The 27,671-nt window shown below is 38.7% G+C and overlaps 1 protein-coding gene across 1 annotated transcript in view; it reads left to right on the top strand.

The window, feature by feature from the left end:
* PDZD8 (PDZ domain containing 8) overlaps positions 1 to 27,671 on the top strand; it is a 75,152-nt gene that overhangs the window by 42,715 nt on the left and 4,766 nt on the right. Inside the window, exon 4 of the mRNA XM_061162743.1 lies at positions 24,826 to 24,988. Coding sequence (XP_061018726.1) covers positions 24,826 to 24,988 — 163 coding nt within the window. The remainder of the gene's footprint in view (positions 1 to 24,825; positions 24,989 to 27,671) is intronic.

Raw genomic sequence — 27,671 nt, 5'->3', positions numbered from 1 at the left:
GCTTTCAAAAATTTTGACTTTTAATGGTTATGTGGTATTTTTATGGATGTGCCTTTGACTTTTGAATTGTTGCCAGCTTCTCTATGTAGTAATTGTTATGAACATTCTTACATAAAAAAATTGAGCACTGTGGAATTCTTTTGGAATAGAGTAATTTCAATGAGTATAGGAAAGGAGGGAGAAATAAAGCTGAAAAGGGAGGATGGGCCCCCAGAGTTTGAATGTGTGAAAGTAATTGGGAGAATTGGATTTGGGACATGGGAATGCAGCCCATAGGGTTGCAAAGAGGTGGACACGACTGAACGACTGAACTGAACTGAAAAGAGTGACAGGGTCAAAATAGTTTTTTGTAGGAAAACCTCCCCTTTCTCTTGTGGTTGTTCATGCCACCTTTCCTTTGTTACATCTCAAACAATTTGAAGCAACTTCTCAGAGAAAATAGCCAGGTTTACAGTTTGTTCTCAAATAAATAAATACGTGAAAACCAGCATTGTTTTGTCTAGATACGAAAGGGTCTTAATTTGCCGCTGCTGTTGCCATTTTCAGTTTCCTTTATTATACTTGCAAAGATATGAGATTAGACAGCTTTAATATTTTGTAGCAAAGGTTACTGAGACTTTAATCTTGAGTCATAATTTTAGATCTTAGCATATGTCATAGGTAGTTTTGGGGAAGGAATTCTAGGTTAGTAATTACATCTGGTGTCAAACCATGGCAGCAGCACTGCAGTGTCTCCAGGCATTAAATCACATGTGTCTGAACTTAATAACCCTAGGGAGCAGAATCACAGTGTTTCTGAAGACCACATAAAGCATTACAGAATAGGATTTGATCATTTGAGATACATTGCAAATTTGGCTAGAAAAAAGTATATCATTAAAAAATAACTATGCTAAAAAAAAATATTGAAAGAAACTTAATTACATGTTTTAAATACTCCTTTGAGTTTTTCAAACCTTTTTTAAAGTGTAATTTACTTTATGCTCTTAAGTTGGGTAAGATCAATAATAAATGGAAAGTTTTGAATTTGTGGTATTTGCATAGATGTTGTAGCTGGGGGTGGAAGTAGAACAGTTGTAATGCAATAGCTGTGAGTCCTAGCTAAATCTAATGAATAGTGGCTTAAGCAAGAAAAGAACTTAATTGTCTTGTGGAATTTTTCTTAAATTGGGATGTCAGAGAATAATTGAAAGAATAATTTAATAAATACCCTGCATAGAACCTACTTCCTACCTTATTAGAAATCTGAGGAAAGTTTGGATCAAAATCAGACACTCAGTTCAGTGCTGTTTGTTAGCTTATTTGCACAATAAAAGAACTCATAGGGTAAATGAAGTACTCTGTGGTAGCATTTGTTCTTTAAAAATAATAAGTACAGATTCCTCATGAGATAGAATGAGGAATAAATTTGAAATTAGGCTTAAACAAAAATTAGAGGATCATCTTAAAAGTGATGACGGTGTCAATACTAAAAATGTATTTACTTGCACCAAAAGAGACAGGACACTTTATAATTTATTTCATCTGTTGCGCTATACAGGTTTGGTGATGATAGTTTGCTTCTCTTTTACTAAGGAACAAATTTAAGAAGTTTTCAGATTTTAAAAAAGTTTGAGGCCATGTTTCAGTAGGAAATGATGAAGACAACAGTATCGCTCGGCTCTACTGGCAATACAGTTAACCTGACATCTATTAAACATGGGATGTCGCAGGTGGCGCTAGTAATAAAGAACCCACCTGCCAGTGCAGGAGACCTAAGACACACTGGTTCGATCCCTGGGTCGGGAAGATCTCCTGAAGGAAGGGCATGGCAACCCACCCAGTATTCTTGCCTCTGAAAATCCCATGGACAGAGGAGCTAAGCAGGCTATGGTCCATAGGGTTGCAAAGAGTCAGACATGACTGAAGCAACTTAGCACATACACATATTAAAATATTGATCACACATAATCATTATTGTGTGCATGGTAAAGCAAACAGATCTCATAAATGTCACTTAGACATACATGGTTTTAAAGAAAGAGAGATCTTGAGTCTTACCCTCCCAGAACTGGAGTTCACTCATCCTTGACCACCCACTTGCTTTACCGTTACTCCCGGACATAAGATAGGTTATCTGTAAATGCTCTTTTCTTTTGCTCTCTCTTAACTATCCTGTCTGTGCCATCCATGTCTTCTCTTCCATCAGTTATCCAAACTGCCACTGGAGTCTTCAAACATTGTTTTATTCTTGATGCAGCATGGAATTCTTGAGGCCATTTGAGGAGAAGAGAAGAAGCACCATGAAAATGAGCTGTGGAACCTCTGAATGTGGAAATTCTGGGGTTGAGGGAAAAGCAGTGGCGGCCTTTTGGCACCCGGCTGTCCGGTCTAACTTTCCCTTGTTCACGATTTTGAATAAAATATGAAAGGAGTTTTAATTTTTAAAACAAGCTTTTTAATGTACATTTTTGGTACTAACCCTATTCCCTCTCCTACCAGCCTACCAGACTATGCCCTGAGACCCATGATAGCAATTGTCCCTTGTAAGATTTAAGTTTTCCCTTCTCTAATTAGAGATAGAAGGCTAAAAATCTAAATAACTGTTAAGGCAGTCCATCCACATAAATATGTCACTATCAAACAGGAAGAAAGAATACTGATTTCTTCCTTTGAGGTGATGAAGAGTTAGCAAGGAGTCTTCTCTGGATATGTAGTAGATGGACAAAAGAGAGCTACTGTTACAGTCAGCGTGTTCAGTATGAAAAGCAGAAGCACTTAGTGTCTTATGTAGCCCAGTATATAGATACCAGAGGGAACCATTAAAGACATTAGGAGATGTCATGACATTTCAGATTTGTCTGAAAAATAAGAAGTAATAAATTTCTAAAAAGCATTCAGCTAACAACTTGGAGAGAGTCCATAAATAAGAATTTGAAACTCTTAATCAGATTGAATGTATTCCTTTTAGAGGGTTATGTGTTGTCAGCTGGCAACTTGAAATTGGCCACTCCTCTAAGAAGGGCTTTAGATAGGATCAGCCACATCCAAAATCATGAAGTCAGAAGTCATCTGGAGTCTAGACTTTATCTTTTTGTTTTATTTGATTGGTACTTTTCCTTCTCTCTACTACCACTTCCCTATCAAAATCTCATTTTTTGAAAGGATTTGATTCTGAGAGATAATTTATATTAGATTCCCTTCCATTTTCTTTTAACCTACCCTTAGAATTCCCCAGTTCAATTCCTGGGTCAGGAAGATCCGCTGGAGAAGGAATAGGCAACCCACTCTAGTATTCTTGGGTTTCCCTTGTGACTCAGCTGGTAAAAAATAACGCCTGCAATGCAGGACACCTGGATTCGATCCCTGGGTTGGGAAGATCCCCTGGAGAAGGGAAAGGCTACCCACTCCAGTATTCTGGCCTAGAGAATTCCATGGACTGTATAGTCCATAGGGTCTCAAAAAGTTGGACACAACTGAGTAACTTTGATTTTGACTAGAATTAGAGAAACATTTGAAGAGATGATGCCTACTTTCTAAGAACTGTCAGTGTAGGGAAAGAAACATGTAAACCAAATATGTCACATAAGTAATACTTCAGAGTCTACGAAATACTGGATACTTTTACCATATATAAAGAACCAAACTCTTTTTGCCCATAGGATCTGTTCTTGGTCCCTCAAATCCCACTACCTCTTAACAAAATTAGACTGTGTGTGGTAATCTGATAATTAGGAGACAATTTGGGAGTGATGTTAGTGGGATTATTTTAGACCAGAGGCAAAGAGAACTCTGAGACTGTGGGGAGATGGAAGTTGAGTGGAAGAGCCTTCATGATAAGGTCAGCCATGTTTATTTGCCAAAGATTGAGCCTGATAATCTGCCTTATTGTAGAGTCCAATGAGTCTGCTACTGGAGATCAGTGGAGAAATATCTCCAGAAAGAATGAAGAGACAGAGCCAAAGCAAAAACAGCACCCAGTTGGGGATTTCACTGGTGATAGAAGCAAAGTCCGATGCTGTAAAGAGCAGTATTGCATAGGAACCTGGAATGCTAGGTCCATGAATCAATGCAAATTGAAAGTGGTCAAACAGGAGATGGCAAGAGTGAACATCGACATTTTAGGAATCAGCGAACTGAAATGGACTGGAATGGGTGAGTTTAACTCAGATGACCATTATATCTGCTACTGTGGGCAAGAATAATACCTTAGAAGAAATGGAGTAGCCATCATAGTCAACAAAAGAGTCCAAAATGCAGTACTTGGATGCAATCTCAAAAACAACAGAAGGATCTCTGTTCATTTCCAAGGAAAACCATTCAGTATCACGATAATCCATGTCTGTGCCCTGATGAGTAATGCTGAAGAAGCTGAAGATGAACAGTTCTATGAAGACCTACAAGACCTTTTAGAACTAACACCCAAAAGAGATGTCCTTTTTATTATGGGGGACTGAAATGCAAAGATAGGAAGTCCGGAAACACCTGGAGTAACAGGCAAATTTGGCCTTAGAGTACAGAATGAAGCAGGGCAAAGGCTAATAGAGTTTTGCCGAGAGAATGCACTGGTCATAGCAAACACCCTCTTCCAACAACACAAGAGAAGACTCCTACACATGGACATCACCAGATGGTCAATACCAAACTCAGATTGGTTATATTTTTTGCAGCCAAAGATGGAGAAGCTCTATACAGTCAGCAAAAACAAGACCGGGAGCTGATTGTGACTCAGATCATGAACTCCTAATTGCCAAATTCAGACTTAAGTTGAAGAAAGTAGGGAAAACCACTAGACCATTCAGGTATGACCTAAATCAAATCCCTTACGATTATACGGTGGAAGTGACAAATAGATTCAAGGAATTACATCTGATAGAGTGCCTGAAGAACTATGGTTGGAAGTTTGTGACATTGTACAAGAGACAGTGATCAAGACTATCCCCAAGAAAAAGAAATGCAAAACAGCAAAATGGCTGTCTGAGGAGGCCTTACAAATAGCTGTGAAAAGTAGAGAAGTGAAAAACAAAGGAAAAAAGGAAAGATATACCCATTTGAATGCAGAGTTCCAAAGAATAGCAAGGAGGGATAAGAAAGCCTTCCTCGGTCATCAGTGCAAAGAAATAGAGGAAAACAATAGAATGGGAAAGACTAGAGATCTCTTCAAGAAAATTAGAGATACCAAGGGAACATTTCATGCAAAGATGGGCACAATAAAGGACAGAAATGGTATGAACCTAACAGAAGCAGAAGATATTAAGAAGAGGTGGCAACAATACACAGAAGAACTATACAAAAAAGATCTTCATGACTCGGATAACCACGATGTTATGATCACTCACCTAGAGCCTTGACATCCTAGAATGTGAAGTCAAGCGGGCCTTAGGAAGCATCACTATGAACAAAGCTAGTGGAGGTGATGAAATTCCAGTTGAGCTATTTCAAATCCTGAAAGATGATGCTGTGAAAGTGCTGCACTCAATATGCTATCAAATTGGAAAACTCAGCAGTGGCCACAGGACTGGAAAAGGTCAGTTTACATTCCAGTCCCAAAGAAAGGCAATGCCAAAGAATGCTCAAACTAGCACACAATTGCAGTCATCTCACACACTAGTAAAGTAATGCTCAAAATTCTCCAAGCCAGGCTTCAACAGTATGTGAACTGTGAACCTACAGGTGTTCAAGCTGGATTTAGAAAATGCAGAGGAACCAGAGATCAAATTGCCAACATCTGTTGGATTATCGAAAAAGCAAGAGAGTTCCAGAAAAACATCTATTTCTGCTTTATTGACTGTGCCAAAGCCTTTGACTGTGTGGATCATCACAAACTGTGGAAAATTCTTAAAGAGATGGGAATACCAGACCACCTGATCCGCCTCTTGAGAAACCTGTATGCAGGTCAGGAGGCAACAGTTAGAACTGGACATGGACCAACAGACTGGTTCTAAATAGGAGAAGGAGTACATCAAGGCTGTATATTGTCACCCTGCTTATTTAACTTATATGCAGAGTGCATCATGAGAAACTCTGGGCTGGATGAAGCACAAGCTGGAATTAAGATTGGTGAGAGAGACGTCAATAACCTCAGATATGCAGATGACACCACCCTAATGGCAGAAAGCAAAGACGAACTAAAGAGCCTCTTGATGAAAGTGAAAGAGGAGAGTTAAAAGTTGGGTTAAAACTCACCATTCAGAAAACTAAGATCATGGCATCTGGTCCCATCACTTTGTGGCAAATAAATGGGGAAACAGTGACAGACCTTATTTTTGGGCTTTCCAAAATCACTGCAGATGGTGACTGCAGCCATGAAATTAAAAGACGCTTACTCCTTGGAAGAAAAGTTATGACCAACCTAGACAGCATATTAAAAACCAGAGATGTTACTTTACCAACAAAGATTTGTCTAGTCAAGACTATGGTTTTTCCAGTAGTCATGTATGGATGTGAGACTTGGACTATAAAGAAAGCTGAGCGCTGAAGAATTGATGCTTTTGAACTGTGGTGTTGGAGAAGACTCTTGAGAGTCTGTTAGACAGCCAGGAGATCCAGCCAGTCCATCAAAGGAAATCAGTCCTGAATGTTCGTTGGAAAGACTGATGTTGAAGCTTAAACTCCAGGCCACCTGATGTGAAGAATTGACTCATTGGAAAAGACACTGATGCTGGGAAAGATTGCAGGCGGGAGGAGAAGTGGATGACAGAGGATGAGGTGGTTGGATGGCATCACCGACTCTGTGGACATGAGTGTGAATAAATTCCGGGAGTTGGTGATGGACAGGGATGCCTGACGTGTTGCAGACCATAGGGACGCAAAGAGTCGGACACGACTGAGCGACTGAACCGAATGATTCTTCCTCTACTTCCAGTGTGAAGGTTAGGGCCACTGAGTACAGGAAGCGTTTTGTAGAAGATGCATTTTGCATTTTGGAGAAAATGCAATGTATAGGAAATCTTTCCTGTCTAGTATGAGGATGCTAAACAAACATATAAAAGAAATGGAAACAGTAAATGCATTCTCACCTTTCAAAAAGCTTTTGATGAATATCCATACTATAGGTTCCCAAATCATCTAATTACTAGGAGAATATTTTGTTACAGATTTGTCTTAAGGATAAGAAGAAACGGTAAAAATGACCGATGTAATATCCTGGATGATTGAGTTCAGGATTTTGAAGAGTTTTCACAAACGATCTAAAATAAAATAGCACTCTCCAATGGAAATAAAATGCATGCCACTTAAGTAATTTTAAATGTTCTTGTAGCCACGTTTGAAAAAGTAGAAATTAGCCAGTAAACAATTTTAGTAATCTTTTATTTGACTCATAAACCTAAAACATTGTCATTTCTGCATAACATAAAATTTAAGGAGACTTTTTTTTTAAATAGTCTTTGAAATCTGGTGCATATTTTACAATTACAACAGACCACAATTCATCCTAGCCACATTTCAAGTGCTCAGCCACATGTGACTACATCTGACAACACAAATGTAGAGAAAGCAACTCAGCTTTGCACATGTCATTAAACTTCTAGAATGTGCCCAGTTAAGAGGTACAAAATTGAGAACGCACTCTCAGGACAAATGTGTAAGAAAGAATTCCAAACTGTGCCTAAAATATGTGAAATCTAGGTTCCCTAAAGAAATAGACAGTTATATCATTGTACCTCCAAAACAAGACAGCTTTTCTTTAGAGCGAGTGTCACAAAGTGAATGTGCTTATTTTAAAGCTATGAAATTCTCAGAATAAGTTGTTTTTACATTTCTGGTTTCTATAATACTACAAATTTATATTTGCTAGATAAGCTAGGGAGAAAGAACTAAACTTTACATGGAAGTGAGGTAGCCATATAAAGATAAATGGATGGGAAAAAATTAATGTTCTTCAGCTGTAAAGACAAATGTGGGTGAATGATTAATGGAAGAATATAAATATAAAAAGTAAACAATAGAATGATCAAATTTACGGAGTCAAGGAACTAAGTCTATGGGTCTGGGAACGTAAATCTCGTGGCCCTGATGATAATCAGATGATAAATGCTAAAAGAAGGGTACTTAAATGGTCTTTGGTAATACTGCACATTACGTACTTGCTGATAGACTTTGCAGGAACTCAGATATGTTCTATTTACTCTATGTGTCCTACACCTATTAGAATTCCTGGCATGTTGCAGTTGTTCAGTGAATGTCCTGGGAGGGGACGAGGAGGATTGGTGGCCTTCATAGCTCCATACTTCTCACAGGACACAAACACACTACACTTATATCTTCTGCTGGAAAAATCTGCTTGATGCTCCAGCCTCTAACCTCTGCTAATAATATTATACTTTCTCCCTGTGTTCCGCAAGAGCTTCTAAAACTCCCCACAACTTAAAGGGAAATAAGGCTAGTAAAATTTAGATTCCACAGTGTTTCTTCCAAACTTTCAGCATGACTTAGTCACATTTCTGTCTCCTTTCTCCCTTCAAGTCTATCTCTGATGTATGTTTTAAGCAAATAAAAATGTTTAGGTTAGGGATAACCACAGAATGAGATTTACTGCTCAGTATTCAAGAGGCCTGCTTTTTAGAGTGAGGAGTTTACAAATATGGCACATAATAGTATAATGGCATTATTAAAAATATCAGAAGAGCTTCTTATCCAATGTGTGTAGTTCAACATATCCTGAAATAAAATGACTGGGATCTAAAATATTACTTACCTCACTTCTTTCTCAGTTTTGGAGAGTTTTAGTTCATGCTGAATATTATTTGTCCATGAATTGTGTGTACATACAAACTGTCGAAAAGAGCTCCCTAAAGAACTGTGATTTTAAGTAAGAACATAAGAGACAAATTTACAAACACATTAAGCTAGATACTTCAGAGTTGGCATTTTGGTGTGTTTGTTTAAGGCCAGATGCCTTGCAGATGGTATTTTTTGGTGCTCCTGTTTAACCATTTGCCATTTGCAGTCTTAATCTTGTTGAAAGGAAGAGAAAGATTAAAACAAATAAAGCTTTTTTGAAAATGTCAGTTTTTATGAAAACACTGCTTTAGTTCCATTTGATAATATTCATGAATTCAATATGGACTCAGTGAAATTTTGACCATATATAACCCTCTATAATTTGGCTTCTTAAATAAACTAAATACCTTTGAACTTTAGTAGTAAACCCTATTTGGCATTTCCACTCTTAAGTTCATCTTGGTTAGAAATGAAGGATGCAGTTTTCTGTCTCATGTTTTCTGTGTTTAATATGATTGTGAAATTCTGTGAAAAGAATAGGAACTTAGGTTAAAATACAGAAGTATCTCCAAATCAAGTCAGTATAAAGCATTGAGTATGAGAAAGAGGAAACTGAGCATGAGATGCGAGGTGATGACAATGTGGTCCTTTCCTTCAAGGAGGAGGAGATAAGATCAGCAATATAATGAGCATACCTGAATATTCATTGGAAGGACTGATGCTAAAGCTTCAGTACTTCGGCCACCTGGTGCCAAGAGCTGACTCACTGGGAAAGACCCTGATGCTAGGAAAGATGGAAGGCAAAAGGAGAAGGGGGCAGCAGAGAATGACATGGTTAGATATCATCACTGACTTAATGGACATGAGTTTGAGCAAACTCTAAGAGATAGTGAAGGACAGGGGAGCCTGGCTGCTGCGGTCCACGGGGTCACAAAGAGTCGGACACGACTTAGCAACTGAACAGCAACAACATGACGAGCATCAGTATTCCTGTTAGCACATGAATGCTCTAAGAGAGTTTCATAATAAAGTATAATAAGGCTCCATTGGAGGGTAGGTAGCTTTCTTTTGGGAAAACCAGGAAAGAATATTTTGAGGTGACATTTGAGCCAAGCCTCACAGTATATGTAGGATTTTGAAATGTAATAGAGCATTTTGGGTAGAAAACATGAGGTAAATTCAAATAAATAGTATGAATGTTTGAGCATGTTTAGGATACATTGGGGACTTCCCAGATGGCACTAGTGGTAAAAAAAAAAAAAAAAACCTGCCTGCCAGTGCAGGAGACATAAAAAGACGTGGGTTCAATCCCTGGGTCAGGAAGATCCCTTGGAGGACAGCATGGCAATCCACTCCAGTATTCTTGCAACCCATTCCCAGTATTCATGGGAGAATCCCATGGACAGAGGAGCCTTGTGGATTACAGTCCATAGGGTCACAGAGAGTCGGACACAACAAGCAACTGAGTGAGTGAGTGAGTGGAGCAGCTGAGTGAGTGAGTCATCCAGGTTGGCTAAAGAATTTGGTAATGCAGGTAGAGCATGCAAAGCAAGAGTAAAAGCAGTGGGATCCTGTTAAATTTGACTGTTAACTCCCAGACAGCAGTTACGGAGGCTTTTAAAATGAAACTGATGTCATCACAGTCTTGATTTAAACAGACTTGGCTCTAACTTTGAGTCTTAGCTGTTTCACTTATTGGCAGTAGGATGCTAAAGTCCCCAAACCTATCTCATTCACAAATATTTTATTTGTCTCTTAAATACTGCTCAGTCGTTTCCAGTTCTTTGTGATCCCATGGACTGTAGGCTGCCCAGCTCCTCTGTCCATGGGATTCTCCAGGCAAGAATATTGGAGTGGGTTGCCATTTCCTTCTCCAGCGGAACTTTGCTACCCAGGGACTGAACCCAGGTTTCCTGCAGTTGCAGGCAGACTCTTTACCAACTGAACCAGTAGATAAATGAGATTCTGTATATTAAAATGCCTAGTACAATATCTGGCATATAGTAGGTATTGAAATGTTCACTAAACCTGGCAGCAAATGGGTAAAAGCAAGAATGATCTGACAAGGGAAAGACTTGAAATAGAAGAGGGGAAGGGTAATGGAAGTCTAAAACAGAACAGGGGCGAAAGTGGAAAATAGAGTCAGTGTGGCTCAGATACCACTGGAAATGGAGGGTTTTGGAGAACGAGAGAGAAAACCAGAAAGACAGGAGCCATGAGGAGGCTCACCATACCTGTGACGTGTTAGGGCATAGTGATGGTCAGAGGTCAGTCCGGAGATCATTTTTTTTTTTAATTTGCTGCTTTGATTTATTGTTTTTTGTTCATTTGTTTTTAATATTTTCAGTGCTGTTGTTCAAAGTTTTAATATCTGGTAAGTTGAACACTTTATTTGGAATATCTCTTGTGGCTCAGCTGGGAAAGAATCCGCCTGCAATGCGGGAGACCTGGGTTCGATCCCCGGGTTGGGAGGATCCCCTGGAGAAGGGAAAGTTTACCCACTCCAGGATTCTGGCCTGGAGAACTCCAGGGAATGTAGAGTCCATGGGGTCACAAAGAATTGGACACAACTGAGCGACTTTGACTTCACTTCACTTCACTTCACTCTGTTTTTAGATTTCTTTATTCAAGGATGAAGAGAAGCAGAATGGTTTCACAAAAGAATAGTAAGAATCTAATTTTTTTTTTTTTAAAAAGCCTTTGAGAACACGTTAAGGAAATAATACTAATGAGACCTAAACACTGGTTTGGGGTTTTGTTTATTAAACTCTGCAGTTCACCGCAACCCAAGTAAAACTGATTCCCTAAGTCCATACTTTGTCATGAACTAAAACATTCTGTTCAAGGCATAGTAGCACCTTCCCATAGAAATCCACTTAGCCAGATAGCTTTTTTTCTGAGTCATACATTCAGATGCAAGATACAGAACTGGGAAGTAGACAGTTTAGAAAAGTGTTAGGTTTTATCAGAGATCCTGCAGTGTATTACAGCTCCTTGCCCACATGTGTTCAGTCTGGTGGTATTTAGGAGCAATAACAAGATACCAGTGATTTCTCTGTGCCTCTTGGAATTTTAAGACACATGCATGAAATTCTTACAACTACTCCTTGACGATAGGCACTATTATCATCTCCGTTTTATGTGTGAGGAAACAGAGACACAGAGAGAAAGTAACAGACTCAGATAATCCAGCTAAGCAGGTGGTAAGACAGTCTGCACACCCAGGCAGTGTGACTCCAGAGCTGGGGTTCTGCATTACTATGCCATCTCCATGAATGGTGGCTTCAAGTCTGGTTCTTCCACTCTAGTTCTATGCCAGTGAACAAATTATTTCCTAATTTTAAAAAAGAAATACTAGTAATGGTTGGACACTTAGCCCAGTGTCATGGTAACTGTAACAGTAACTATTATTATTGAACTTGACCCAAATGCCACCTCTTTTGCACCAGTGTTTTTAGTGCTATCTGATATTTTGTACATTCTTAAAATCCCCGTCTCCCTTTTAAATCCTTCCTATGATAAGGTGAGGAGGACAAGGAAATAGCTTCCTGAAGGGATACTATTGTTTTAAGAGTTTCATATGGTTACTTTTAAAAACATCTACAAGGTTATTAAAGGCTATTAGAAGAAAGATAAAGATCAACTAGCTATTGCTCATCACAGCTGATGATTATCTTTTGTAAACTGATCAGCACGTTGGGCTTCCCTGGTGGTGCTAGTGGTAAAGAACCCACCTGCCAATGCAGGAACTACAGTGAGACACAGATTCGATCCCTGGGTCGGAAAGATCCCCTGGAGGAAGGTATGGCAACCCACTGCAGTATTCTTGCCTGGAGAATCCCTTGGACAGAGGAGCCTGGCCGGCCACAGTCTGTGGGGTCATGAAGAGTTGGACATGACTGATGTGAATGTTGTCACAAGTCTAAGTAGGAAACCATTGAACATAAGGAAGTAGGTATCATGAAGCAGAGTTTTAGTTTTTGTTATACTCATTTGTGAAATTGGAGGATATTTGTGTATTTTAACAGTAAAATCAGTAATTTATGTAAGATAAAAATGATATATGTTTGGAAATTGGTATGAGCTTTCTTTTTTTGCCCATATCAAAAAAAGAGAGAGAGAGAAGACTATAAATAAAGCTGTAAAAGCCAGCCATATTCCTACTTTCCAGAGAAACCACTAATAACTTTTAAGAAGAACTTTATAGATACAAGTATATACACAAAGATATGTATATGGTTCTGTAAATAAGAATAAAATGAGATTGTATATTTTATGACCTACTTTTTTTCCAACTTACCAATATACCAGGGGCATATTTTTATCTCAATACATATGTTAATTGTTTTTATGTCCGCATGATAGTCCACCATGTACCATAATCTATTAAACCGATCATTTATTGGTAAACATTTGGATTTTTTCCAGTATTTTGATGTTGTAGAGAAATATATAATGGCTGTGTGTGTGTGTGTGTGTGTGTGTGTGTATTCACACACATTCATTAAGTCATGGTTTGGCACACTTTTTCTATAAAGGGCCAGATAGGAAATATTTTAAACTTTGTGGGCAAGATGATAAGTCTCAGAACTATTCAACTCACCTGTTTAATCCTAAAGCAGCCAGAGACAATACATAAACAAATTAGTGTGGCTGTTTTCCAGTAAAACTTTTTTAGAAATAACTGTAGTTTGCTGACCCCTGATCTGAATGATTCTTTGATCAAAGATTATGCAAAAAAAAAAGCTTTTAGTAGGTATTTCAAAATTGCATCCCAGCTAGAATCAAGGCTAGAAATTAGATAATAGTATTATATCAATGTTAATCTTCTGACCTTGATAACTGTGCTGTGGTTATATAACAAAATGTCCTTGTTAGGAAATACACAGTCAAATATTTAATGGTGAGGGGACATCATGTCTGCAACTCATTTTCAAATGGTTCATGAAAAAATATGAGAGAGGAAAAAAGTAGGAAAATGTTAATAATTGGTAAATCAGGATTTAGGATAAATGGAAACCCTTAGTACAATGTTTCTGTATGTTTGAAATTATTTCAAAATAAAAAATAATAAAAAATGGTCCAGCCCCAAAGCTCTCATACTTTCTTAGTGAGGTGTAAATCACCCTGCAGAAGTACGGTTGACAATATATATAGCTGCGAGTTGACTTGCTGATTCAGAATCAGAACTGTTTCTATTTGACAAAGGAATTAAAAAGGGCAAAAGTGTTCCACTGCATTGTTTCCATAACAACTCAGACTTGACGTACTTTTCAGAGCTTATTATTTCACTGGAATGGTTGTGTAAAATTTAACTTAGTGTCAGATCAAACTATTAATGCAGACTTCAATCACATTTAAAAAGAAAGAGAGAAGAAACCTAGTGTATGGCAAGGTAATCATTTGGATAAGCTTACTTTCCTAAGAGCCTTTGAACCTGGGCAAAGGCTCATTATTATTCTTTGAATCTCTTAGGTCAGTTGTATTTTTATAATGGACTTTTTTTTCTCAGCATATTTGTACATCTTTGTTGTCTCTCAGATGAGGCAATGAAAGGATGCAGCCCTAATTTACCATCCAGTTGCTTTAGAGACAAGGTTATCAGGTGGCCAAGCTGGCATTCCGTTTTAACACTTGAGGAGTCTCACTTGTATTTTTATCCCAGAAAGAGGTCTTCCTAATCCACCTGAACAGAGATAATTAAAATGCCTGGATTGTACTAGACATTTATTCCTGGACTAGACATTTATTCCTGGAGTTCATTTAATCTTGGCAGCACCCCAGTGTGGTAGATATTAGTGTCCCCTTCCCACAAAGAAGACCCATAGAGGTTAACTCACTTGCCTGAGACCACAGAACTAGTAAATGTTAGAGCTAAAATACAAATCCAATACTGAATACAGGCCATCTCAGACATTGCAGTTTTTCTTCAAGGAGGAATTTTGAATTGGTCCTAGTACTGAGGGAGTTTATTTCAGAATTTTTGTTGTTTCTTTTCTTTTTTTTTTTTAACCTATTCATTAAGATGTGATGACTGAAAATTTAGGCATTCTGCTAACAAAAGAAAAGATGTGTACTTGTAAAGTCTTTGTGAGAGAATTTAGGGTTTATCTCCTGTACTACTAATACATGCCTTTTTAAGAAACACCCATCTCTTTTAAAAATAATTTTTGTCACCATTTGGGACAGGACATGAAAATTTACTTCTGTGGTGGCACTTTATCTGACAGATTCTTTTTTTTTTTTTAATCTGGCTTATGAGTTTAAGATCTGTTATGATTTGAACCTTTATGAAGTGGTTAACTTTAATGCCAGGCCTTTGAAAAAGTTTATGGGAGTTGATAGTTGTTTGCCAAGAGATAAAAACAAGACATTTGCCATATGTGTGTTTTAAGAGTTACACTTTTTGTGAAAAAGACGGTAAATTGTGAATTCTCTTTGCTGATAAGAGTTTCAAAGAAGACAGCTAATAAACATGGTATCTCCTTTTTTCTGGTCTGGTGATAAACTTTAATGGAAGACAGTTGAGAATTTACTTGAATCTTTGGAAGCAGCATAGTTACCCAGTAGTTGAGAGTCCCATGACTAACTAATGGAGTTAGTGGAATCATCAATTATAGTTTTGGTTTTTAAAGGTGATAGATGGTAAAATACACAGTGGGCAAAGGTGAGGGTGGGAGGAGTTGAGAGTAACATTGACATATATACACTACTGTGTGTAAAATTGCTGGCTAGCAGGAAGCTGCTGTACAGCGCAGGAAGCTCAGCTCCTCAGCTCGATGCTCTGTGATGACCTAAAGGGGTGGAATGGCGGTGTGGGAAGGAGGCTCACGAGGGAGGGGATGTATGTATACATACGGCTAATTCACGCTGTTGTACAGAGGAAACTAACTCAGCATTGTAAAGCGGTTATGTTCCGATTAGGAAAAAAAACTGCTCACACACACAAAAACTGTGAAATCTGGCTCTAGCTCTTCAACAGCCTCATTGCTGCTTCTAATTGAGATGGACAGTAAACCATTGGTCCCACGCCTGGCTGTATTCTGTGCCCTGTAGCCATAAACAGATTGATCCGATGTCTGGTATTCAAGCAAATGACCGGAAAGTTACACCTCTAAGACACTGTGCCAAGTATGTTGTACCTCAAAGTTTCCTTTACAGACAGCTCAGATACTATATTTATTATATATATATATATATTTTTTTTTTAAGCAAACAGGTTTTACTTAGACCTCTGAGTGTCGGCCTGCACAGTGTTCTGAAAAGTATGTTGAGTTAGCTGTCAAGCTTTAGAAATGGGTGGATTCCACATAAATGCCCAGATTCCCAGCTTCTCTTAAAAAATCTGTAGAGCTGGCAAGACTGCGCCCACATTCCGATGTGGCAACAGCCGGTGAGGCTGAGAGGCAGCCCCCATTCGAGGGAAAGTGGGACTCCCTATTTGGCTCAGAACTGAGGGCATGAGGCTCCAGACCAAGACCCCAGCGAGGACCCAGTACAAGGATGAGAATGTGCACACCAACGCCCTTCACTGTGAAACCTGAGGACACTGGGGAGAAGGTCCTACAAGCCTGCAGAGAGAGAGAGAGAGGGAGAGAGGGAGAGGGAGAGAGGAGGAGGCAGGGGAGGAGAGAAGCAGGTCCCATGAGAGGGATCTGGGATGACCTCCCAAAGCAACCCTGGAACCTAAAATACACTGTCGGGTCAGTGAACCAGGAGAGAAGCACTCAACCTAGTCAGGACAGGCTTCCTGGAGAAAGTGGCTGGACGGGAAAGCTGGGGACAAGCACAACTGCAGGCACGCGTGGGGGGAGGCAGGCGTGGACACCCACTTTTGGCAGCTTCCAGGTCCCAGACGCGGATGGAGCCCGACTGGGAGCCGGCCACGATGAGCTCCTCGGGGGTGTTGAGACGGACGCTCTCCATGGGGGTCGTGTGACCCGTCAGGCTCTCACCATGATGCAGTTGGGCTTGTTGATGGACCACAGGTTGACGCGGCAGTCATCCCCGCCCGTGGCCAGCAGCCGGCCCGAGGCTTTGCCCAGCACCAGCGAGGACACATTGCTGGCGTGGGCTACGATCTCCTGCAACTTCCAGGCCGTCTTGGTGACCACAGGGGTGGCCATCCTTCAGCTGGCTGGCACCTGAAGCTCCACCCACAATAGACTGTGCTTTCCTTGTGGGGTGGGGGTGGATCCCCCCCAGATCCACCAATCAAGTTGGCAGGGAGTTTCCACACATGCAGGCAGAGGGAATACCTCGTCTCCGGACCACCTCGTGGTTTTAAATCATCCACAGCAGCAGCCCGTGGGTGCCTTTTGGGATCCTGGGTGATGGAATGTCAAGCTTGAGCCATCTCAGCTCAACACTGGGCTGCAGCTGCGGCTCGGGAGGCCGAGGCTCCGCTCCAGGCGCGACCCCCACTTGCCTCCATCCCCTGGCCTCATACTATATTTATTATAAAAGCTGTTCTAGTTTTAGAAATCTTGACCTCTCAAATATAAATCAGAGTTTGGGGATAAATATTTAATCATAGTTGACCGGGCCCCAAATATTCAGAATTTAAATGCCATGTCCCAAAGCAAGCCAAGTAAAGGTGATCTGTTAAAAAGTTCAGTTTATACAGGTGCTGTGTACGTTTGTGTACAGGCTGTTGTGTCATTTCTCCTTTTCCTGTTCCCCTACTCTACTAAAAAAGCTAGGAAATAGTCCTCATGATGTCTTTTTCAGAAGCTTTCTTGATGAAAGAATACTCAGAAGTATACCTGGTCACAGTAATGCAAGGGTCTTTCACATAGACCCTTTTATTCTTGCATTTTTGATTTTTTGCTCAATGTTACCAGCTCCAGTAAGAGAAGTTTGTAAAAGAATTATATTGATGTGTTATTAAAATGTATCCTCTTCTTATCCATTATATAAAATTATGTCCCTGTTAGGAAGGGATTTAAAAATCAATATGTTGTTTCCCAACCTCTTAGGTGAAAATAAGGCATCACAGCTGGGTCCAGGAAAGGCTGAAATTATGTCAGAGTGTGAGAGCTCTTAAAGGCTATCTTGGTGTTTTTACTAAATTGCTGTCCACCAGTTAGGTACACATGCAGTCAGGATTTTTTAACCTGAGTCCAGCATTATTGGTGGAGTTAAATGCAGGCTGTCTGCAATCTTGTATGTATTGACTAGTGATTTAGCTCAGGTAATTGCTGTTTAGTTAGTATGTGTCAGCAGTTCTTGACAATTGATAAACTTTGGGGGGGGGGGTGTTATATCATGCAAAAGAATACTAGAAATCATATTTCTATTCCAACAGAAATTTATCTTTTGGTTTCAGCAAAATTCAGGCCAATTGATTCATGCTAAGCCACAGAGAAAACACTTTTCCATCCTACATTTTTTTCCTATTCCTATTAGAGATTGGTATATTGATTATGTTGACAGCACAGTTAAAGAATTTCTTCATAACAGTTCAGAGTATAATCAACTACTAAGATACAAGTTACAGATTTTAAAGCCCACTTTACTTAGCACATGAGGGTACTACAAGGGCAGGGAGCAGGGAAGCATCCTCTCCAACGAGGATGGCTTCCAGCAGTTACTTGCTCCTCCCAGACTCTGAAACCTACTCTGCTGCCCCTGGGGGGTAGGGACAGCAGCTCAAGCCTCATGGAGACCCTGAGGATGCAGCTTATAAGTTTGGAGATGCCTAGACCTGCACCCTTCCAAGAGCCTCTCTGTCGCTGACACTCTAGGACCTGGAGCTGCCAGCCTGGGGGTCCTCTTGTTATGGGGCAGGGCTCATGTGCCCGAGATGTAGAAGCCCAACACTGACAGCAGGTGTGTGAATCTAAGTGAGGGTTTATTTGTAGGGTGCCAAGCAAGGGAGCAGGAGACAAGTCTCAAATCCACTCCAATTTGGTCTTTGATTTAGGGGCTATTTTAAAGGGAAGAAAGTCAGAAGATTAATCATCACCTTGTGATTTAATTGAGGCATAGCTGATGTAAGGTATTCTATAACTCTCAGGGGTACAACATAATGAGTCACCGTTTTCCAGGTCATTACCCTTTATAGTTCTTCTAACATACTGGCAATCTTCCTTGTGTGTGTCAGTCACTCAGCCATGTCCGACTCTTTGCGACCCCATGGACTGTGACCCACCAGAAATCCTCTGTCCATGGGATTTCCCAGGCAAGAATACTGGAGCGGGTTGCTATTTCCTGCTCCAGGGGATCTCCCCGACCCAGGGATTGAACCCAGGTCTCCTGCTGGGACTTCCCTAGTGACTCAGATGGTAAAGCGTCTGCCTGCAATGAGGGAGACCCGGCTTTGATCCATGGGTTGGGAAGATCCCCTGGAGAAGGAAATGGCAACCCACTCCAGTACTCTTACCTGGGATTTCCCGTAGACAGAGAAGCCTGGTAGGCCAATCTGTGGGGTTGCAAAGAGTCAGGCATGACTGAGAGATTTCACTTTCTTTCTTTCTCCTGCATTGCAGGCAGATTCATCTTCCTTGTGCTGTATGTATAATAATACATCTTTGTAGCTTACTTATTTTGTACCTAGTAGTTTGCTATTTTTTAACCCCTGGTGGTGTTGGTAGTCACTCAGTCGTGTCTGACTCTTTGCAACCCCATAGACCATAGCCTGCCAGGCTCCTCTGTCTATGAAATTCTTCACACAAGAATACTAGAGTAGGTTGCCACTTCCTTCTGCAGGGGCTCTTCCTGACCCAGGGATCGAACCCAGGTCTCCTGCACTGCAAGCAAATTCTTCACCATCTGAGCCACCAGGGAAGACCTTTTAACCCCTATTCCTGTTTTGTCCCTTCCTATTTCCTTCCCCCACTGGTAACCACTAGGTTGTTCTACATGACATTTTCTTTTTTTTAACTGAATTATAGTTGAATCACAATGTATGTTAGTTTCAGGTATACAACACAGTGATTCAATTTTATATATGTATTTTTTCAGATTATTTTTCATTATAGATTATTACACAATATTGAATACATAGCTCCCCGTGCTATACAGTAAATCTTTGTTGCTTTGGTGTTTATCTTTTGTATACAGTAATTTATATCTATTAATTACATACTGTAAGCCAGTCAGTCAGTTCAGTCGCTCAGTCGTATCCGACTCTTTGCGACCCCATGGACTGCAGCACGCCAGGCTTCCCTGTCCATTACCTACTCTCAGAGATTGCTCAAATTCATGTCCATTGAGTCGGTGATGCCATCCAACCATCTCACCCTCTGTCATCCCCTTCTCCTCTTTCCCCCCTTCAGTCTTTCCCAGCATCAGGGTCTTTTCCAGTGAGTCAGTGCTTCGCATCAGGTGGCCAAAGTATTGGAGTTTCAGCTTCAGCATAATCCTTCCAATGAATATTCAGGACTGATCTCCTTTAGGATGGACTGATTTGTTCTCCTTGCAGTCCAAGGGACTCTCAGGAGTCTTCTCCAGCAGCACAGTTCAAAAGCATCATTTCTTTGTTGCTCAGCTTTCTAAAAGTCCAGCTCTCACATCTATACATGACTACTGGAAAAACATAGCTTTGATTAGATGGACCTTTGTTGGCAAAGTAATGTCTCTGCTTTTTAATATGCTGCCTAAGTTGTCATAGCTTTTCTTCCAAGGAGCAAGCGTCTTTTAATTTCATGACTGCAGTCACCATCTGCTGTGATGCAGTGATTTTTGGCTTCCAAAAAAATCAAGTCTGTCACTGTTTCCATTGTTTCCCCATCTATTTGCCATAAAGTGATGGGACCAGATGCCATGATCTTCGTTTTTTGAATGTTGAGTTTTAAGCCAACTTTTTAACTCTCCTCATTCAAAATATATGTTCTTATTTGTCCATAAGAAATATAATTTTTTTCTCTCCCTGCTATTGCTTTTCTTGACTCCTTCCCCTTTCATTTGATATGTCTTTAGTCTTCTATAGAGGAAACTTTCTAGTGGGATAGAAACATATTTTAGATAGAGATACAAAAACATTATTTTGTGGAAAGGTAGATATTTATCATCACTGCACTGGTTCCTACATTTCAGAAGTATTAATAAAGACCATGCTTGAGCCCATTCTTCTAGCGGGTTTGAACCGGCTACGGTTCTGTTACTGAATGTTGACATCAGTCACCATCTTTGTCTTTTCTAATGAGACAGTTTTTAAAGTCATGTGATCATAAAATTATTTTTAGCTTCTTGATCTTGATTTTATAAAAGTAAATTAAACTTTGTACAGTATAAAATAGTTTAAATATTCTAATATCCTGAATTGATGTTTGTTTCATGACATGTTTGCCTTGTTTGCTGAGCAGTATATTAAGTTCATTTACAACAGATTGGTTTTTAAATTTCCTTTTGTATCCCATTTTGACTGGTAGTGCCAAGTCTCACTAATAAGAATAATAATAAATACTGAAACTTTTCTCAGCTCCATTTATGAAAAACATGTAATTTTGTCAATGACATTCACAGAACTTAATATTTGCCTAAAGTCATAGGCAAGGATTGTTGAAGACATTGTATTTTACCTCTAAGTATTTCAGTATGAATCTTCTAAAAATAGAACATTTTACTACATGTTCTGTTGGTAGATAGATGCTACAATAACCATCATCACACATAAAAAATTAATAATTCCTTAATTTGTTTGTCTATATTAAAATGCTCCCAATGTCCCGTAAATGTTTTTGTGAGTTTTTTCCCCCTAAGCTTATGTCTTTGCAAGATTCACACGTTGCATCGTGTTGTTACGTCTCTTTAGTCTTTGTCTCTCTCTTTTTTAATCTAAATGCATCTCTCCCCTTTTGGGAGATTATAAAAGGGTGATTTTTCAAATCTAATCATTCTTTCTGCTTCATTATTAACTGGCTTCTTTTTGGCAGGAATGAGGGAGGGGTAAAGAAAAACTCCCGTTTGACCGAATGCTAAATAGTTTAAATAATTTAATATGTAAACAAATGGATAGGTGCATTTAAAAGCTAATTGCAGAAACAGTGCTTACATAAATCCTGCGTTTAAAGTGAAAGCTATGTTGTTTTAAGAAAAGCCTCCAAGAAAAGCAAAAGACTATACAAGACAGAAAATGTAAAGATGTCCAGATTCTCAGTAAGTAATATTTATATAGTTATAATGTTTTAAACACAGCTGACTTTCAGTCAACCTTGATGGCTTAAAATAGTTAAAAAATGAATATAATAGTTATCAACTTTGATGATAGAGTTATAGAAAGTAGGAAGTGACTTATGCTATTGACTCCTGGCTGCTTGAATCAACCTTGAATTCCTGAATCAACTCCACTTGATTATGATTATTATCCTCATCTACTAGTGAAATTCCCTAAAATTTTGTTACCAGATGTAAGGAAAATATTTAGGATCTCTATTTTCACCTCATCATTTAAAAGTTTCTGTTTTGTCATATGTTTTATAGTACATGGTATATCCAATAATCATAAAAGTTTAAAATATAGATACATGTGTATAGGGAAGAATTATATACTTATTTTGCTATTCTTAATTTAAAAATAGTTTCATCCCAGTGGACATGTCAGTTTCGTTTTGTTTGTTTTTCTTTTTTGGACATGTCAGTTTTGTTTTGTTTGTTTTTCTTTTTTGGACATGTCAGTTTTGTTTTAAAAGTATGGTATATTTGAATGGTCTTGTAAACATTATCCTAAATTTTCATTAAAATAAAAATTTTGTGTGATATTCATTTTTAAATTTTTTTTTAAAATTTTTCTCAGGTTTTTAATTGAGGGGTTTTTATACTTTAAAACTTTTGAATCATTGTCACAGCTTAATTGTAAGTTTTAAATTTGTATTTCAGAGAGGCTGAAACTAATTCTGAAAGTAGATGGGTCAGCAGTATTAGCTTAAAAGGAAATAAGCTTTTAATAAGAAAGGAGATGAAATAAGTAGTGTCTTAAGCTCTGTACCCTGTGTATGAAATTAAGAGCATTTACTAATAATCAGTATAAAAGTTGGGGGGAGAAGGAAGTAATTTAGTATTTGCCCTTATTAATTATTCCTACTAAAAACCTTTTTTCCATCTGGAATGTTTACTTCAAGGATCATTTGAAATAAGAAAAGCAAAGGAAATAATATGATTGGTAGGGAGAAAATAAGAAACTGAATTGTGCAGAAGTCTGTATTAGACTCACTTCCCTTCTCAACCCCACCGTCTCCATCCCACTTTAGGAACAAAGAGTAGATCACAAAAAAGCACATTCTAAATGTTAATTTTTAAAATTTACAGTTCTCAGACTCATACAGTTTAGCGTTTTTTTACCCATTTGCCATGTTAGCTTTTTGAAAGTAGAAGAATTTGCATTCTTTTTAAGCTTTGGTACTCTGTATATTAAGAATACATATAGGTTCATGAATTTGAGAGAAAGTTTTCTTTAGGGCTTTTATTAACTGAAAAACGCTTTTAACATTATAAGGTGATTATTTACTATATCATGAGGCAAGAATTGGACCAATGTTTTTGGAGGTTTAAACAGAAATAATGTTTTATGGAAGGATTGTTTTGATAGATTTTTTTTGTAAACTTTTAGGTAATCAAAAACTTGACTACATTTCCCATTTCTTGAACATAATATTAATATTGGTAAGATTTTCCTTAATATAAAAATAACTTTACAATATCAATTAACACCCATATTAAAGAACAGCTTTCAATAACATCATTAGTCCAGCATCATTAAGTAGGAGAATTGAATTTCTGGCTTTTAAGTGGGATTTATCAATTAAAGCACTATAGACAGTGATATATGTACATATTAGCAGATTATTTGGCAGAGTCCTTCATGAGATAGTTTGAAGAATAGACATGGCCTGAATGATAGTACAATTAGACTGATTTATAATCTAGCTTACTAAACACAGATTAAATTCTTGTCATCTAGAGGGTTGTAGTCTATCCATTTTTTAAATAAGTGATTCAAATGAGGACAGATAGCATATGTTGTTTTTTTAATTCATAGATGATATGAGTCTGAGACACATACTCCTAATAAATAGGATAGTATTTCTTTAGAAAACAGAATGATCTTGATGAGTTAGAATGGGATATTTCACAAGATAACTCTTAATAAAACATGAGCATAAACTCCTCCCCCCCAGAAAAGTTTAACAGTATACTATAAAAAATGGAAGTTCCCAGGCACATCTTAATAGATATTAATAGAAGATTATTCCCATTTCAAAAAAGCAAGATTCAGGATTATATTCATAATGGGATCTCAACTTTATATATATGTGTGTATGTGTGTGTGTGTGTGTGTGTGTGTGTGTGTATAAAAGAAAGTACAAAATACAGCAGTTCTAAATTAGGAATGATTTTCTGTTCATTTTGCCTTATTGTCAAATTTTCTACAGCAAGCATGCATCTTTCCTAACATATGTAAGATAAGGTGTTTCATGTTTTCAGTGGCCCAGATGTGCAGTCTAAGCATCAGTCAGTTCAGTTCAGTTGCTCAGTCGTGTCCGACTCTTTGCAACCCCATGAATTGCAGCACACCAGGCCTCCCTGTCCATCACAAACTTCCGGATTTTACTCAAACTCATGTCCATCGAGTCGGTGATGCCATCCAGCCATCTCGTCCTCTGTCGTCCCCTTCTCCTCCTGCCCCCAATCCCTCCCAGCATCAGGGTCTTTTCCAGTGAGTCAGCTCTTCACATGAGGTGGCCAAAGTATTGGAGTTTCAGCCTCAGCATCAGTCCCTCCAACGCACACCCTGGACTGATCTCCTTTAGGATGGACTGGTTGGATCTCCTTGCAGTCCAAGGGACTCTCAAGAGTCTTCCCCAACACCACAGTTCAAAAGCATCAATTTTTCGGCGCTCAGCTTTCTTCACAGTCCAACTCTCACATCCATACATGACCACTGGAAAAGCCATAGCCTTGACTAGATGGACCTTTGTTGGCAAAGGAATGTCTCTGCTTTTTAGTATGCTATCTGTAGGTTGGTTTATATGTCACAGTAGAGATTTCCTACCTTTTATCGGTCTGTAATAATCACCGTGGCGTAAAAGCATGAGCTGTAGTGCTCTGTGTGTTCGTGTTTTCTCACTCCACTACCGTGAACCCACTGAATCTGTTTTCATTTTTTTCTCTTTATCAAAGGTTGAATTAATAAAGGGGAATTTACAAAGTGTCGGACTTACACTTCGTCTGGTTCAGTCAACTGACGGCTATGCTGGGCACGTCATAATTGAGACTGTGGCCCCAAATTCGCCAGCTGCAATTGCTAACCTTCAGCGGGGAGATCGACTGATTGCTATTGGAGGTAATTATGCTGCTGTGCAGTATACTTGACATTTACCGAGAAAACCAGAGAGTAGATGTGGGGCTTTTTTCCTCTTCCTTGTTTCTATAAGCACATTACTTTTATAATGGGAAAAAAAAAAAACATTACTATAAGTGAAAATCTGAAGGAAGCCTTAAAAAATTTGAAACAGGTATCATTTTAGTTCTAATGTATAAATCTTTAAAATACTTCCTCTTTAGACCATTTTCCTCCTTTTACTTCTGTATTTTTTCCTGAATATGAAAGGGCAGGTCAACAGTTATCTTTCTTTATGATCACCACTAATACTACTCTGAGCCTAAAACTGGCAGAATTAGCAGTACTACCCCCATCACTTAGGACTAGATACAGAACAGGAGAGAGATTCCTTGTCTAACTGGGCACACCTGATCTATCCTGTGGCCCCTATATTGGTGGCCCATATTGTTCCTTATTGACCAGCCATTGTTGATAGACTGTCATTCAGAGTGCAGCCCAAATCACTGTCACTGGTGGAACAGTGTGTCACCTGCATGCCTTCCTGTCAGTTGCATTAATAAAAACTGCAGATCTATCGATCGGCAGATTATTTGCTTGCATGTGTATAAATTATCAATAAGGCTACCTGCGAACACCAGTGGGGAAAAGTCTAAGCCTTTTCAGATCTTTGTAGTACTGGGCCCACCCATTCTAGACTTGTCAAGAGATTTCTTAAACACATGGTTGGTTACAGTTGAGCTTTTAAAGGCAATGTGGAATATTTTGTCACAACTAAGACAATAAATAACCAGGTAGGTTAGTTCCTAAATTGAGGAGCAGTTGTCCTTGGTTATATGTTGAGGAAGCTCTGTCTTTATTTTAATTCATAGCCATCATGACAATAAAATAATGAAAAAATTTGAAGTTTCAAAATATTGAAAAATTAGAATTTGAAAATTTTGAAACAGTGTTTTTCAAAGTCTCTTGTGTATTCCAGTCACCCAGGCATGGTGTTAAAATGTGGGTTCTGATTTAGTAGATCTGGAGTGGCGCTCCAGGTTCCACATTTCTAACAGGCTCCCAGATGATGACTGTGGTCCACAAACACCTAGGATAATAAAGCTATAAAATAGACCTCATCTGTTACATAGTTATTTAACATAAACATAACAGCTATCCCTCAGCTAAAACTCACAGTTCAGTATAATTTTTTATATTTATACATACCCTGTTTTGATTTTACCTACAGCATAAAATTTTCCTTTTTAGACCCTTTTACAGGAAATTTTTGTTTTCAGTTACACAAGTCATAAATATCTATTATCAAAAATAAATCCAAGCAATATAAGTATAGACAGGGTGAAAAAACAAAAGTCATCTCTTCGTGTCGAACATTTGTTAAAAATTATAATATTGAGATAAGGGACAGGTATAATACACATTCTTTTTTTTTTTTAAATCACTGTACTTCATTTATGCAGGTATGTGTCATTTAAAAAATTTTTAGTAACAGGATTGGTGATAGTTGAAATAAGACTGACAAAATGTTATATTTAAGCTCAGTGATGGAGTTCATTTTACTATTTCCTCTGCTCTTGTGTATATTTGAAATATTCCAAAAGGAAAATAATCCAGGTTTGGCTGGCCGGTCCAACAGATGAGTTTAGATTGATATGAAGTTTTACCTACCTCAGATCATCAGATTGACTTATTTTTTATATCAGACTACAGTTTTGCTGGAACATAGTGTGGTTAGAGGGAAGCAGTAGAGCTTAAGGCTGGATGAATCATGAAGTCATGTTAGCTCTCGATTGCCATATGATTGAGTTTATTTGCTAAAGGGTTTTGAACCAATATTTTAGGAAAGTTGGGAAGCAACATATGTTTGGTGATTAAAATAAGGAAGCTCCAAGTGAGGGATCATAGTAAAAAGCTGTTTATTACTGTAGTTGAAACAAGTGATCAGGAGGATCTGAGCCAGGAAGGAAAATGGAAAACTCTTGGATTCACAGCAGAATGAATCTCAAGAGTCCACCATCTCCACTATTCAAATCAGGTTAACTGGGAGGGCAGCAAATTGATTCATGTACTAGTGAGGACAGCAAGATAAGAATGTCAAAGAGAAGTTTTAACTTTATCAACAAAACATCCAGGTGGTGATGTCCAGAAGCCTTTGGGAATGTATGACTAGACTGAAGAAGAGGGGTTGCCACCCAAAGAAAAAGTTGATGGTTGAAACTACTGAATGGGTGTAATCTAGGGAAAGAACAAAAAGGTCGAGGAAACCAGTGACAAAACCATGGGAACGTTTGCATACAAGGGACCGATAGAGGTGGGGGGTTGGGAAAGAAAGTAAAGGAGAGGTGATCAGAGCTAAATTACTGCAGCGTAAAACCAAGGAAAAGGAAGGTTTTAAAGGAAAAGAAGGACGGGAATTAACATTTCAGCAAGAATAACTGACAGAGCAAAGTCCTGAAGGAGATGGGGAACAGAATCCAGAGTACAGGTGAAGGGCGGCTTCCTCCTCTCAGACAGCTCAGTCTGGAAAATGATTGGCAGGGAGAAAAGGCAGCCGTTTGTTGGTCTTTTCAGTAACTCGAGTGATGTCATCTATAGAATAAAAGAGCAGGAATGGTGGGCTTCAGGGGAGTAAGAGAGGTTTGAAGCTGGTGTTTGGAGACTTAGTGGTTTAGACACCAATTCA

Source organism: Dama dama, chromosome 15 (assembly GCF_033118175.1).
Source record: "Dama dama isolate Ldn47 chromosome 15, ASM3311817v1, whole genome shotgun sequence".
NCBI classification, from domain to species: Eukaryota; Metazoa; Chordata; class Mammalia; order Artiodactyla; family Cervidae; genus Dama; species Dama dama.
Note: the sequence above shows the minus strand (reverse complement) of the source record. Positions and strands in the feature narration are given on the sequence as shown.